Genomic DNA, 13,437 nt, shown 5'->3' with positions numbered 1-13,437 from the left:
AGTCCAACTGCAGGCTCCCGCATCCACTTCTCTTGCCTTCTCCTCCGTGGTGAGCAAGGTGAGCTGCAAATGCCTTCAACTGTTTCTTGTCTGTCTCCTTTTTCTCTTTGCCTTTTGGCCTCGACCGAGTCTTTGCCTCGGTGTAACTTCTGCTGAGAGCCTTGTTCCTTGCTCCTGCTCCCAGCCTCTCTGTTCTCTTTGCCGCACGGGAGGGAGGTGGGAGAAAGTCTTGGGCTCTCTTTGCGGGGAAAGCATGGGGCCGGGACTCCTAGTACTCTCTCCTTCCCTGCAAAGCCTGTCCCTGCTCCCCAGCCTGTGCCTCTTCTCTTGCCGAGCAGGCTGTCAGGCTGCGCCTCACATGCTGCCTCTGCTTTCCCTGCCTTCTCTCCCAGGTGCACCTCCGTCCCACAGCCATGTCCTGCTACGATCTGTGCCGTCCCTGTGGCCCAACCCCGCTTGCCAACAGCTGCAACGAGCCCTGCGTCAGGCAGTGCCAGGACTCCCGGGTGATTATTGAACCATCTCCCGTGGTGGTGACCCTGCCCGGACCCATCCTCAGCTCCTTCCCCCAGAACACCGCTGTGGGATCCACCACCTCCGCGGCCGTTGGCAGCATCTTGAGTGCTGAGGGAGTGCCCATCTCCTCGGGGGGCTTTGGCCTCTCTGGCCTTGGTGGCCGCTACTACGGCAGAAGGTGCCTGCCCTGCTAAAGGCGGGCTGGACGTCCAGTGAGTGCATCGACCAGGAAGCCCAAAGCCATGTGCCGGACTGAGGATGGAGCTGCTGGCCAGGGTTTCCAGAGGGGCTGAGCACCCTCATGCCCTCCTGCAAAGGTGCCAGCCTGTGCTGTCTGGAAACACGGCCAACTGATGTCTTCTTCTTCTCCTGCGTTCTTCTCCGCATCACGAGTCCCTGTTGTCTCCTGCTCTCCTGTGCCGTGGCTTCATCCTGAAGCAAGTTGAGAGGGGGCCCTGCTCATCACCCCCTCCCCATGTGTGTGTGGGAGGAACATGCGTGTCCCATTGCTGTGAAGGGGTGCCTGACCGTCAGCTGCCCTTGTAGCAGCCTGGCCCGGGTCCCTTCCACCATGCACTGCTTTGTTTCACTCTTTAGACTCATTAAAGTTTATGCTGCATTGTAGCTTGAGGTCTCCTCGTGTTCCTTCCCTCCTGGGATGCCCAGCCAAGCTGTCCAGGGGCAAATGGGATGCCGTGGAGGGGGAAAGGGTGGGTGGGTAAGGGCCAATGGTGGATGTCTCTCTTGTGCCTGTAGGAGCTCAGTACCCTCAAGGGCCATGGTCACTGGAAGAGGCACGGGGCTTTGGAGGGGTGTGTGGTATTGTCTGAGTATGCCAAGGGTGGCCAGGAGTTCCCCCAAGGGACACGTGAGTACCAAGCAAGGCTGGATACTGGCTTCCAGTTGGTGAGGCAAGCCATTGGCCTGCTGGAAGACGTTTCTGTGCAGGCTAACGCCCACCTGGCCAAGGCTCTGGTCTCATGTTACCACTTGCAACGTGTCCCTTGCCCTTCCGTCCTCCAAGCACTTCTTCCAAGCCCTGGTACTGGAGGGAGTCCCAAAGGAGCTGAAGGGAGACGTGGCAGGCAGGGCAGCTGCGTGAAGGGAGATGTGAGCCCTCTGCTAGATTTTTGGCAGAATGGGGATGGGCTGAGCATGGGTGTGTAAAATGGGGAGAAGAGGGGGACTGACACACAGGGATCATCCTCCCTCATGTGGAAGTGACGGGGAGCTTTGGTGACATGTCCTGGAAACTCTGAGGAGGTCTAGAAGGGAGCAGGAAAAGCATCTTTGCCCCCATCGGAGCTGTCTTGTGGTCAGAAACGTTAGGTGTTTACAGAGTCCTTCTGTGTGTGCCACTGTGTCCTGAAGGGCCGTGAGTCTGGAGGAGATGTGCAGCAGATCGTCCAGAAGCCTCAGTCAGCTGCTGTGCAGGCTGTGCCTGGAGAGGTCCCAAGCAGTGATCCTTTTGTGCCTCGAACCAGGCCTCAAGGCTGGGAGGCTGAGGGAGTGGTACCCTGCCAGTTCTGGCCTCAGTCCCTCCTTCCCACTCCCTTGTCCTCCGCCGGTAATACTTTGGTCCTGCTGCTCCGGTCGTGCTTCAGGTAGAGTAGGAGGCGCCTCTTGTGCCGTGCTCCTCCGACTGTCCTTGCGGAGACTCGTGGACGCTGCTTGCTGCTGAGCAGGGTTGGGTGTCCTGTGGAAATCCTGCCAAGCATGTGGTCGTGCCTGGTGTGCCAGCAGTCTGGATGGGCAGCGCAGAAGTTGTGGCAAAGACGCGGGCGGGCAGAAGGACGTGTATCGATTGGCCAGCATGTGCCTTGGTCCCTAGGGTGCCTCCACCTTTGTCAGAGGTGTCCAGCAAAGAGTGTTGGGAGGGGAACAGCCTTTGTTCTTAACCACTGGTAGTCTGCTGCTTCAGGTGGGTAGGGATGAGGGAGAGAAGGAAGATGGCAAAAGAGCAAAGCTCAGTCTCGGAGAGAGAGTCTAAAACCCAAGAGCAGAGGGGCCCTGCCTAGAAAGACGCTGCCTAGTACAGCGTGAGTGCGCATAGCATGAGGGAGAGGGAGTGATGGTGCGGAGCCTTGCATGGGGCTGTCGAGGCTGAAGCCTGAGGGCTATGAGGAGAGCTGCCCCATTCATCAGGAAGCACTTTAAAGGGAGGCCCTGGAGGGCAAGGCGATGGCATCACCTGGCGTGGAGGGGTGCTCCTCATCAGTGGCTGCATCATCTGCCTGTGCTGCTGTGTCATTTCCCCTGGAAACATTTTGCCCTCTAATACTGTCACTTGAAAGGAGCCTGTCAGGCTGAATGGGCATGGCATGAACAGGGAAATGAAAAGGCAGCGTTGCAGGGTGCAAATGAACCCCCAAAATTCTTTAATTGAGGAGCTTTGCATGCAAGATGAGCCTGTTGGTAAACACATTACATGTGCAAAGGGTGCCTGTGGGCCCGGGGCGGTGTGGACCAGTATAAAAGCCAGTCCAACTGCAGGCTCCCGCATCCACTTCTCTTGCCGTCTCCTCCTTGGTGAACAAGGTGAGCTGCAAATGCCTTCAACTGTTTCTTGTCTGTCTCCTTTTTCTCTTTGTCGTTCGGCCTCGACCGAGTCTTTGCCTCAGTTATCTTTTGCTGAGACCATTGCCAGTCATCTCTCTTGTCTTTGCCACACTGGGCTGAAGTGGGAAAAGATGGTATCTGTGTTTGCAGGGCCCAGTTGGGGACCGTGTCGCCTTATGTTCTCTTCCTCCCTACGCAGGCTGTCCCTGCTCCCCAGCCTGTGCCTTTTCTCTTGCCGAGCAGGCTGTCAGGCTGCGCCTCACATGCTGCCTCTGCTTTCCCTGCCTTCTCTCCCAGGTGCACCTCCGTCCCACAGCCATGTCCTGCTACGATCTGTGCCGTCCCTGTGGCCCAACCCCGCTTGCCAACAGCTGCAACGAGCCCTGCGTCAGGCAGTGCCAGGACTCCCGCGTGGTGATCCAGCCCTCTCCCGTGGTGGTGACCCTGCCCGGACCCATCCTCAGCTCCTTCCCCCAGAACACCGCTGTGGGATCCACCACCTCTGCTGCCGTTGGCAGCATCCTGAGTGAGGAGGGAGTGCCCATCTCCTCGGGGGGCTTTGGCCTCTCTGGCCTTGGTGGCCGCTACTGCGGCAGAAGGTGCCTGCCCTGCTAAAGGCGGGCTGGACGTCCAGTGAGTGCATCGACCAGGAAGCCCAAAGCCATGTGCCGGACTGAGGATGGAGCTGCTGGCCAGGGTTTCCAGAGGGGCTGAGCACCCTCATGCCCTCCTGCAAAGGTGCCAGCCTGTGCTGTCTGGAAACATGGCCAACTGATGTCTTCTTCTTCTCCTGCGTTCTTCTCCGCATCACGAGTCCCTGTTGTCTCCTGCTCTCCTGTGCCATGGCTTCATCCTGAAGCAAGTTGAGAGGGGGCCCTGCTCATCACTCGCTCCCCATGTGTGTGTGGGAGGAACATGCGTGTCCCGTTGCTGTGAAGGGGTGCCTGACCGTCAGCTGCCCTTGTAGCAGCCTGGCCCGGGTCCCTTCCACCATGCACTGCTTTGTTTCACTCTTTAGACTCATTAAAGTTTATGCTGCATTGTAGCTTGAGGTCTCCTCGTGTTCCTTCCCTCCTGGGATGCCCAGCTAAGCTGCTCAATGGGAAATCACAGAATCGCAGCATGATTGAGGTTGGAATGGTCCTCGGGAGATCATCTGGTCCAAACCCTGCTCAAGGAGGTCTACCTAGAGTCCGTTGCTTTAGGTCCAGATGGCTTTTAGCTATCTCCAAGGTTGGCAATGTGTTCCAGTGCTTGGTGATCCGCACAGTGAAAAAGTGTTTCCTGACTTTCAGGTGGAGCTTTCTGTGTTTCCTTTTGTGCCCGTTGCCTCTGGTCCTGTCAATGGGCAGCACTGAAAAGAGCAAAACTCCTTCCTCCTTGCACCTTGCCTTCAGTTATTTAAATACCTCAATGAGGCCCTCCTCCCCCAAGCCTGCTCTTCCCAGCGCTCACTCTTTCCTCATATGTGCGACGCTCCAGTCCCTTCATCATCTGCGTGGCCTTTCCTTTGACTCTCTCCAGTATGTCTGTGTCTCTCTCGCACTGAGGAGCCCGGAACTGGACACAGTACTCCCGGTGTGGCCTCCTGAGTGCTGAGTGCAGGGGAAGGATCAAGTCCCTCACCCTGCTGGAAATACTTTGTCTAAAGCAGCCCAGGGTACAAATATATATGTTGCATTAGCAAATGTGATCCCACACAGGGTAATGGGGTGGCTGAAAGAATGTGGTGCACTTGCATCCTGTTGAGGGGTTGAGAGTGGGTGTCCCACTGAGATGGTCACCTGGAGGGGACTGTCCTTTACGTGTGACAAAGCCATCCAAAGTCACCCACATCCCCTTGTCCTGAACACACCAGGCTTGTTGTGTCTCTCAGCAAATGCCTGCGATGCCTTCGTCGGCTCCAAGACGTGTGTGGTGTGTGACAGATGGCCAAGGACTTGTACCCCTCCACTTCTGCCCCCAGACCATCTCTCTGTGCCCCTCAGGCCCCTTTCTGAAGGACTCGGCAATGTTGGCAGAGCTGCACGGTCACTGCTTGGGAGTTTCCATGACCTGTGGCCCATGACACTGAAAGCAGGGCGCTTAGCAAGTCCTTCTCCATCCCCTGCCCACCAGAGGAAGGAAAGAAAGGAACTCTCCAGGATGCAGCCATTGTGTCTTCCTGCCCCTCTGCCCTGAACTGTAAGAGCACCAACAGCAGGGAAGGAAGTAACCTTGCTCGTGTGTGAAGTTGTCACATAGTTGGTGATGTAGGAGAGGACAAGCTGCCTGTCCTTTCCTCCCACCTGCTCTAGTCCTCCATGGGTGATGTTTTGCCTGTTATTGAGTTGGTGTGCAGGATCAAAGAAGCCTTGGGCTATGGCAGCCTTGGGGATGAAGAAGGAAGAGTTGGGAAGCCCCAGCACTGACCCTTGGTGCTGGGAGCGGGGCGGGGAGTAGACCTCGTGTGTGCTGGAGAGGATTGTCTCTGCTTCTCAAATATCCTTCTCCTGTTGACTGGAGGCTGCTGGAGGCTCTCCAGATAAGGTAAGGAAAGGCAAAGAGCATATGGATTTCTCTTGATGTTAAATTGCTGAGCCTAAAACCCTACAGGGTATCCAAGGTGACTGGGAAATTCATGCCTAAATTTGATGGAGTGAGGTATTAGGTTACGCAATGGATACAGTGACTCCTGTCACAGAAAATTCTTTTTAAGTCTAGCATTGTATTTTAGGGTTGCAAGAAAACATGCCCCGTTCATTATGAGAATCCTTAAAGTCAGACCCTGGAGGGCAAGGCGATGGCATCACCTGGGAGGTGGGACACTCCTCATCACTGGCTGCACCATCTGCCTATGCTGACGGGTCGTTTCCCCTGGAAACATTTTGCCCTCTAATACTGTCACTTGAAAGGAGCCTGTGCGGCTGAATGGGCATGGCATGAACAGGGAAATGAAAAGGCAGCGTTGCAGGGAACACAAGCAGTGTCCCCATTTCTGTAATTGTGATGCTTTGCATGCAAGATGAGCCTGTTGGTAAACACATTACATGTGCAAAGGGCGCCTGTGGGCCCGGGGCGGTGTGGACCAGTATAAAAGCCAGTCCAACTGCAGGCTCCCGCATCCACTTCTCTTGCCTTCTCCTCCGTGGTGAGCAAGGTGAGCTGCAAATGCCTTCAACTGTTTCTTGTCTTTCTCCTTTTTCTCTTTGCTTTTTGGCCTCGACCGAGTCTTTGCCTCGGTGTAACTTCTGCTGGGAGCCTTGCTCCTTGCTCCTGCTCCCAGCCTCTCTGTTCTCTTTGCCACACGGGAGGGAGGTGGGAGAAAGTCTTGGGCTCTCTTTGCGGGGAAACCATGGGGCCGGGACTCCTAGTACTCTCTCCTTCCCTGCAAAGCCTGTCCCTGCTCCCCAGCCTGTGCCTCTTCTCTTGCCGAGCAGGCTGTCAGGCTGCGCCTCACATGCTGCCTCTGCTTTCCCTGCCTTCTCTCCCAGGTGCACCTCCGTCCCACAGCCATGTCCTGCTACGATCTGTGCCGTCCCTGTGGCCCAACCCCGCTTGCCAACAGCTGCAACGAGCCCTGCGTCAGGCAGTGCCAGGACTCCCGGGTGATTATTGAACCATCTCCCGTGGTGGTGACCCTGCCCGGACCCATCCTCAGCTCCTTCCCCCAGAACACCGCTGTGGGATCCACCACCTCCGCGGCCGTTGGCAGCATCTTGAGTGCTGAGGGAGTGCCCATCTCCTCGGGGGGCTTTGGCCTCTCTGGCCTTGGTGGCCGCTACTACGGCAGAAGGTGCCTGCCCTGCTAAAGGCGGGCTGGAGGTCCAGTGAGTGCATCGACCAGGAAGCCCAAAGCCATGTGCCGGACTGAGGATGGAGCTGCTGGCCAGGGTTTCCAGAGGGGCTGAGCACCCTCATGCCCTCCTGCAAAGGTGCCAGCCTGTGCTGTCTGGAAACACAGCCAACTGATGTCTTCTTCTTCTCCTGCGTTCTTCTCCACATCACGAGTCCCTGTTGTCTCCTGCTCTCCTGTGCCATGGCTTCATCCTGAAGCAAGTTGAGAGGGGGCCCTGCTCATCACTCGCTCCCCATGTGTGTGTGGGAGGAACATGCGTGTCCCGTTGCTGTGAAGGGGTGCCTGACCGTCAGCTGCCCTTGTAGCAGCCTGGCCCGGGTCCCTTCCACCATGCACTGCTTTGTTTCACTCTTTAGACTCATTAAAGTTTATGCTGCATTGTAGCTTGAGGTCTCCTCGTGTTCCTTCCCTCCTGGGATGCCCAGCTAAGCTGCTCAATGGGAAATCACAGAATCGCAGCATGATTGAGGTTGGAATGGTCCTCGGGAGATCATCTGGTCCAAACCCTGCTCAAGGAGGTCTACCTAGAGTCCGTTGCTTTAGGTCCAGATGGCTTTTAGCTATCTCCAAGGTTGGCAATGTGTTCCAGTGCTTGGTGACCCGCACAGTGAAAAAGTGTTTCCTGACTTTCAGGTGGAGCTTTCTGTGTTTCCTTTTGTGCCCGTTGCCTCTGGTCCTGTCAATGGGCAGCACTGAAAAGAGCAAAACTCCTTCCTCCTTGCACCTTGCCTTCAGTTATTTAAATACCTCAATGAGGCCCTCCTCCCCCAAGCCTGCTCTTCCCAGCGCTCACTCTTTCCTCATATGTGCGACGCTCCAGTCCCTTCATCATCTGCGTGGCCTTTCCTTTGACTCTCTCCAGTATGTCTGTGTCTCTCTCGCACTGAGGAGCCCGGAACTGGACACAGTACTCCCGGTGTGGCCTCCTGAGTGCTGAGTGCAGGGGAAGGATCAAGTCCCTCACCCTGCTGGAAATACTTTGTCTAAAGCAGCCCAGGGTACAAATATATATGTTGCATTAGCAAATGTGATCCCACACAGGGTAATGGGGTGGCTGAAAGAATGTGGTGCACTTGCATCCTGTTGAGGGGTTGAGAGTGGGTGTCCCACTGAGATGGTCACCTGGAGGGGACTGTCCTTTACGTGTGACAAAGCCATCCAAAGTCACCCACATCCCCTTGTCCTGAACACACCAGGCTTGTTGTGTCTCTCAGCAAATGCCTGCGATGCCTTCGTCGGCTCCAAGACGTGTGTGGTGTGTGACAGATGGCCAAGGACTTGTACCCCTCCACTTCTGCCCCCAGACCATCTCTCTGTGCCCCTCAGGCCCCTTTCTGAAGGACTCGGCAATGTTGGCAGAGCTGCACGGTCACTGCTTGGGAGTTTCCATGACCTGTGGCCCATGACACTGAAAGCAGGGCGCTTAGCAAGTCCTTCTCCATCCCCTGCCCACCAGAGGAAGGAAAGAAAGGAACTCTCCAGGATGCAGCCATTGTGTCTTCCTGCCCCTCTGCCCTGAACTGTAAGAGCACCAACAGCAGGGAAGGAAGTAACCTTGCTCGTGTGTGAAGTTGTCACATAGTTGGTGATGTAGGAGAGGACAAGCTGCCTGTCCTTTCCTCCCACCTGCTCTAGTCCTCCATGGGTGATGTTTTGCCTGTTATTGAGTTGGTGTGCAGGATCAAAGAAGCCTTGGGCTATGGCAGCCTTGGGGATGAAGAAGGAAGAGTTGGGAAGCCCCAGCACTGACCCTTGGTGCTGGGAGCGGGGCGGGGAGTAGACCTCGTGTGTGCTGGAGAGGATTGTCTCTGCTTCTCAAATATCCTTCTCCTGTTGACTGGAGGCTGCTGGAGGCTCTCCAGATAAGGTAAGGAAAGGCAAAGAGCATATGGATTTCTCTTGATGTTAAATTGCTGAGCCTAAAACCCTACAGGGTATCCAAGGTGACTGGGAAATTCATGCCTAAATTTGATGGAGTGAGGTATTAGGTTACGCAATGGATACAGTGACTCCTGTCACAGAAAATTCTTTTTAAGTCTAGCATTGTATTTTAGGGTTGCAAGAAAACATGCCCCGTTCATTATGAGAATCCTTAAAGTCAGACCCTGGAGGGCAAGGCGATGGCATCACCTGGGAGGTGGGACACTCCTCATCACTGGCTGCACCATCTGCCTATGCTGACGGGTCGTTTCCCCTGGAAACATTTTGCCCTCTAATACTGTCACTTGAAAGGAGCCTGTGCGGCTGAATGGGCATGGCATGAACAGGGAAATGAAAAGGCAGCGTTGCAGGGAACACAAGCAGTGTCCCCATTTCTGTAATTGTGATGCTTTGCATGCAAGATGAGCTTGTTGGTAAACACATTACATGTGCAAAGGGCGCCTGTGGGCCCGGGGCGGTGTGGACCAGTATAAAAGCCAGTCCAACTGCAGGCTCCTGCATCCACTTCTCTTGCCTTCTCCTCCGTGGTGAGCAAGGTGAGCTGCAAATGCCTTCAACTGTTTCTTGTCTTTCTCCTTTTTCTCTTTGCTTTTTGGCCTCGACCGAGTCTTTGCCTCGGTGTAACTTCTGCTGGGAGCCTTGCTCCTTGCTCCTGCTCCCAGCCTCTCTGTTCTCTTTGCCACACGGGAGGGAGGTGGGAGAAAGTCTTGGGCTCTCTTTGCGGGGAAACCATGGGGCCGGGACTCCTAGTACTCTCTCCTTCCCTGCAAAGCCTGTCCCTGCTCCCCAGCCTGTGCCTCTTCTCTTGCCGAGCAGGCTGTCAGGCTGCGCCTCACATGCTGCCTCTGCTTTCCCTGCCTTCTCTCCCAGGTGCACCTCCGTCCCACAGCCATGTCCTGCTACGATCTGTGCCGTCCCTGTGGCCCAACCCCGCTTGCCAACAGCTGCAACGAGCCCTGCGTCAGGCAGTGCCAGGACTCCCGGGTGATTATTGAACCATCTCCCGTGGTGGTGACCCTGCCCGGACCCATCCTCAGCTCCTTCCCCCAGAACACCGCTGTGGGATCCACCACCTCCGCGGCCGTTGGCAGCATCTTGAGTGCTGAGGGAGTGCCCATCTCCTCGGGGGGCTTTGGCCTCTCTGGCCTTGGTGGCCGCTACTACGGCAGAAGGTGCCTGCCCTGCTAAAGGCGGGCTGGAGGTCCAGTGAGTGCATCGACCAGGAAGCCCAAAGCCATGTGCCGGACTGAGGATGGAGCTGCTGGCCAGGGTTTCCAGAGGGGCTGAGCACCCTCATGCCCTCCTGCAAAGGTGCCAGCCTGTGCTGTCTGGAAACACAGCCAACTGATGTCTTCTTCTTCTCCTGCGTTCTTCTCCGCATCACGAGTCCCTGTTGTCTCCTGCTCTCCTGTGCCATGGCTTCATCCTGAAGCAAGTTGAGAGGGGGCCCTGCTCATCACTCGCTCCCCATGTGTGTGTGGGAGGAACATGCGTGTCCCGTTGCTGTGAAGGGGTGCCTGACCGTCAGCTGCCCTTGTAGCAGCCTGGCCCGGGTCCCTTCCACCATGCACTGCTTTGTTTCACTCTTTAGACTCATTAAAGTTTATGCTGCATTGTAGCTTGAGGTCTCCTCGTGTTCCTTCCCTCCTGGGATGCCCAGCTAAGCTGCTCAATGGGAAATCACAGAATCGCAGCATGATTGAGGTTGGAATGGTCCTCGGGAGATCATCTGGTCCAAACCCTGCTCAAGGAGGTCTACCTAGAGTCCGTTGCTTTAGGTCCAGATGGCTTTTAGCTATCTCCAAGGTTGGCAATGTGTTCCAGTGCTTGGTGACCCGCACAGTGAAAAAGTGTTTCCTGACTTTCAGGTGGAGCTTTCTGTGTTTCCTTTTGTGCCCGTTGCCTCTGGTCCTGTCAATGGGCAGCACTGAAAAGAGCAAAACTCCTTCCTCCTTGCACCTTGCCTTCAGTTATTTAAATACCTCAATGAGGCCCTCCTCCCCCAAGCCTGCTCTTCCCAGCGCTCACTCTTTCCTCATATGTGCGACGCTCCAGTCCCTTCATCATCTGCGTGGCCTTTCCTTTGACTCTCTCCAGTATGTCTGTGTCTCTCTCGCACTGAGGAGCCCGGAACTGGACACAGTACTCCCGGTGTGGCCTCCTGAGTGCTGAGTGCAGGGGAAGGATCAAGTCCCTCACCCTGCTGGAAATACTTTGTCTAAAGCAGCCCAGGGTACAAATATATATGTTGCATTAGCAAATGTGATCCCACACAGGGTAATGGGGTGGCTGAAAGAATGTCGTGCACTTGCATCCTGTTGAGGGGTTGAGAGTGGGTGTCCCACTGAGATGGTCACCTGGAGGGGACTGTCCTTTACGTGTGACAAAGCCATCCAAAGTCACCCACATCCCCTTGTCCTGAACACACCAGGCTTGTTGTGTCTCTCAGCAAATGCCTGCGATGCCTTCGTCGGCTCCAAGACGTGTGTGGTGTGTGACAGATGGCCAAGGACTTGTACCCCTCCACTTCTGCCCCCAGACCATCTCTCTGTGCCCCTCAGGCCCCTTTCTGAAGGACTCGGCAATGTTGGCAGAGCTGCACGGTCACTGCTTGGGAGTTTCCATGACCTGTGGCCCATGACACTGAAAGCAGGGCGCTTAGCAAGTCCTTCTCCATCCCCTGCCCACCAGAGGAAGGAAAGAAAGGAACTCTCCAGGATGCAGCCATTGTGTCTTCCTGCCCCTCTGCCCTGAACTGTAAGAGCACCAACAGCAGGGAAGGAAGTAACCTTGCTCGTGTGTGAAGTTGTCACATAGTTGGTGATGTAGGAGAGGACAAGCTGCCTGTCCTTTCCTCCCACCTGCTCTAGTCCTCCATGGGTGATGTTTTGCCTGTTATTGAGTTGGTGTGCAGGATCAAAGAAGCCTTGGGCTATGGCAGCCTTGGGGATGAAGAAGGAAGAGTTGGGAAGCCCCAGCACTGACCCTTGGTGCTGGGAGCGGGGCGGGGAGTAGACCTCGTGTGTGCTGGAGAGGATTGTCTCTGCTTCTCAAATATCCTTCTCCTGTTGACTGGAGGCTGCTGGAGGCTCTCCAGATAAGGTAAGGAAAGGCAAAGAGCATATGGATTTCTCTTGATGTTAAATTGCTGAGCCTAAAACCCTACAGGGTATCCAAGGTGACTGGGAAATTCATGCCTAAATTTGATGGAGTGAGGTATTAGGTTACGCAATGGATACAGTGACTCCTGTCACAGAAAATTCTTTTTAAGTCTAGCATTGTATTTTAGGGTTGCAAGAAAACATGCCCCGTTCATTATGAGAATCCTTAAAGTCAGACCCTGGAGGGCAAGGCGATGGCATCACCTGGGAGGTGGGACACTCCTCATCACTGGCTGCACCATCTGCCTATGCTGACGGGTCGTTTCCCCTGGAAACATTTTGCCCTCTAATACTGTCACTTGAAAGGAGCCTGTGCGGCTGAATGGGCATGGCATGAACAGGGAAATGAAAAGGCAGCGTTGCAGGGAACGCAAGCAGTGTCCCCATTTCTGTAATTGTGATGCTTTGCATGCAAGATGAGCCTGTTGGTAAACACATTACATGTGCAAAGGGCGCCTGTGGGCCCGGGGCGGTGTGGACCAGTATAAAAGCCAGTCCAACTGCAGGCTCCCGCATCCACTTCTCTTGCCTTCTCCTCCGTGGTGAGCAAGGTGAGCTGCAAATGCCTTCAACTGTTTCTTGTCTTTCTCCTTTTTCTCTTTGCTTTTTGGCCTCGACCGAGTCTTTGCCTCGGTGTAACTTCTGCTGGGAGCCTTGCTCCTTGCTCCTGCTCCCAGCCTCTCTGTTCTCTTTGCCACACGGGAGGGAGGTGGGAGAAAGTCTTGGGCTCTCTTTGCGGGGAAACCATGGGGCCGGGACTCCTAGTACTCTCTCCTTCCCTGCAAAGCCTGTCCCTGCTCCCCAGCCTGTGCCTCTTCTCTTGCCGAGCAGGCTGTCAGGCTGCGCCTCACATGCTGCCTGTACTTTCCCTGCCTTCTCTCCCAGGTGCACCTCCGTCCCACAGCCATGTCCTGCTACGATCTGTGCCGTCCCTGTGGCCCAACCCCGCTTGCCAACAGCTGCAACGAGCCCTGCGTCAGGCAGTGCCAGGACTCCCGGGTGATTATTGAACCATCTCCCGTGGTGGTGACCCTGCCCGGACCCATCCTCAGCTCCTTCCCCCAGAACACCGCTGTGGGATCCACCACCTCCGCGGCCGTTGGCAGCATCTTGAGTGCTGAGGGAGTGCCCATCTCCTCGGGGGGCTTTGGCCTCTCTGGCCTTGGTGGCCGCTACTGCGGCAGAAGGTGCCTGCCCTGCTAAAGGCGGGCTGGAGGTCCAGTGAGTGCATCGACGGGAAGCCCAAAGCCATGTGCCGGACTGAGGATGGAGCTGCTGGCCAGGGTTTCCAGAGGGGCTGAGCACCCTCATGCCCTCCTGCAAAGGTGCCAGCCTGTGCTGTCTGGAAACACAGCCAACTGATGTCTTCTTCTTCTCCTGCGTTCTTCTCCACATCACGAGTCCCTGTTGTCTCCTGCTCTC

At 55.7% G+C, this 13,437-nt stretch overlaps 5 protein-coding genes across 5 annotated transcripts; all 5 read left to right on the top strand.

The window, feature by feature from the left end:
* Positions 1–413: 413 nt before the first annotated feature.
* Positions 414–710, top strand: LOC309600580 (feather beta keratin-like; the record flags this gene model as incomplete). The annotated part of the gene is made up of 1 exon (XM_082332983.1): positions 414–710. One exon carries the CDS (start codon positions 414–416, stop codon positions 708–710), a length of 297 nt encoding a protein of 98 aa, XP_082189109.1.
* Positions 711–3,393: 2,683 nt separating this feature from the next.
* On the top strand, positions 3,394–3,690 carry LOC309600579 (feather beta keratin-like; the record flags this gene model as incomplete). Its single annotated transcript, XM_082332982.1, has 1 exon — positions 3,394–3,690. The coding sequence occupies one exon, from the start codon at positions 3,394–3,396 to the stop codon at positions 3,688–3,690; it is 297 nt and encodes a 98-aa protein (XP_082189108.1).
* Positions 3,691–6,569: 2,879 nt separating this feature from the next.
* Positions 6,570–6,866, top strand: LOC309600576 (feather beta keratin-like; the record flags this gene model as incomplete). The annotated part of the gene is made up of 1 exon (XM_082332979.1): positions 6,570–6,866. The coding sequence occupies one exon, from the start codon at positions 6,570–6,572 to the stop codon at positions 6,864–6,866; it is 297 nt and encodes a 98-aa protein (XP_082189105.1).
* Positions 6,867–9,745: 2,879 nt separating this feature from the next.
* LOC309600588 (feather beta keratin-like) lies at positions 9,746–10,042 on the top strand (the record flags this gene model as incomplete). Its single annotated transcript, XM_082332991.1, has 1 exon — positions 9,746–10,042. One exon carries the CDS (start codon positions 9,746–9,748, stop codon positions 10,040–10,042), a length of 297 nt encoding a protein of 98 aa, XP_082189117.1.
* Positions 10,043–12,921: 2,879 nt separating this feature from the next.
* Positions 12,922–13,218, top strand: LOC309600582 (feather beta keratin; the record flags this gene model as incomplete). The annotated part of the gene is made up of 1 exon (XM_082332985.1): positions 12,922–13,218. One exon carries the CDS (start codon positions 12,922–12,924, stop codon positions 13,216–13,218), a length of 297 nt encoding a protein of 98 aa, XP_082189111.1.
* Positions 13,219–13,437: the final 219 nt, after the last annotated feature.

This window comes from Platalea leucorodia (genome assembly GCF_965183815.1).
Source record: "Platalea leucorodia genome assembly, chromosome: 24".
NCBI lineage: Eukaryota > Metazoa > Chordata > Aves > Pelecaniformes > Threskiornithidae > Platalea > Platalea leucorodia.
This window is presented reverse-complemented; position numbering and strand designations above follow the sequence as displayed.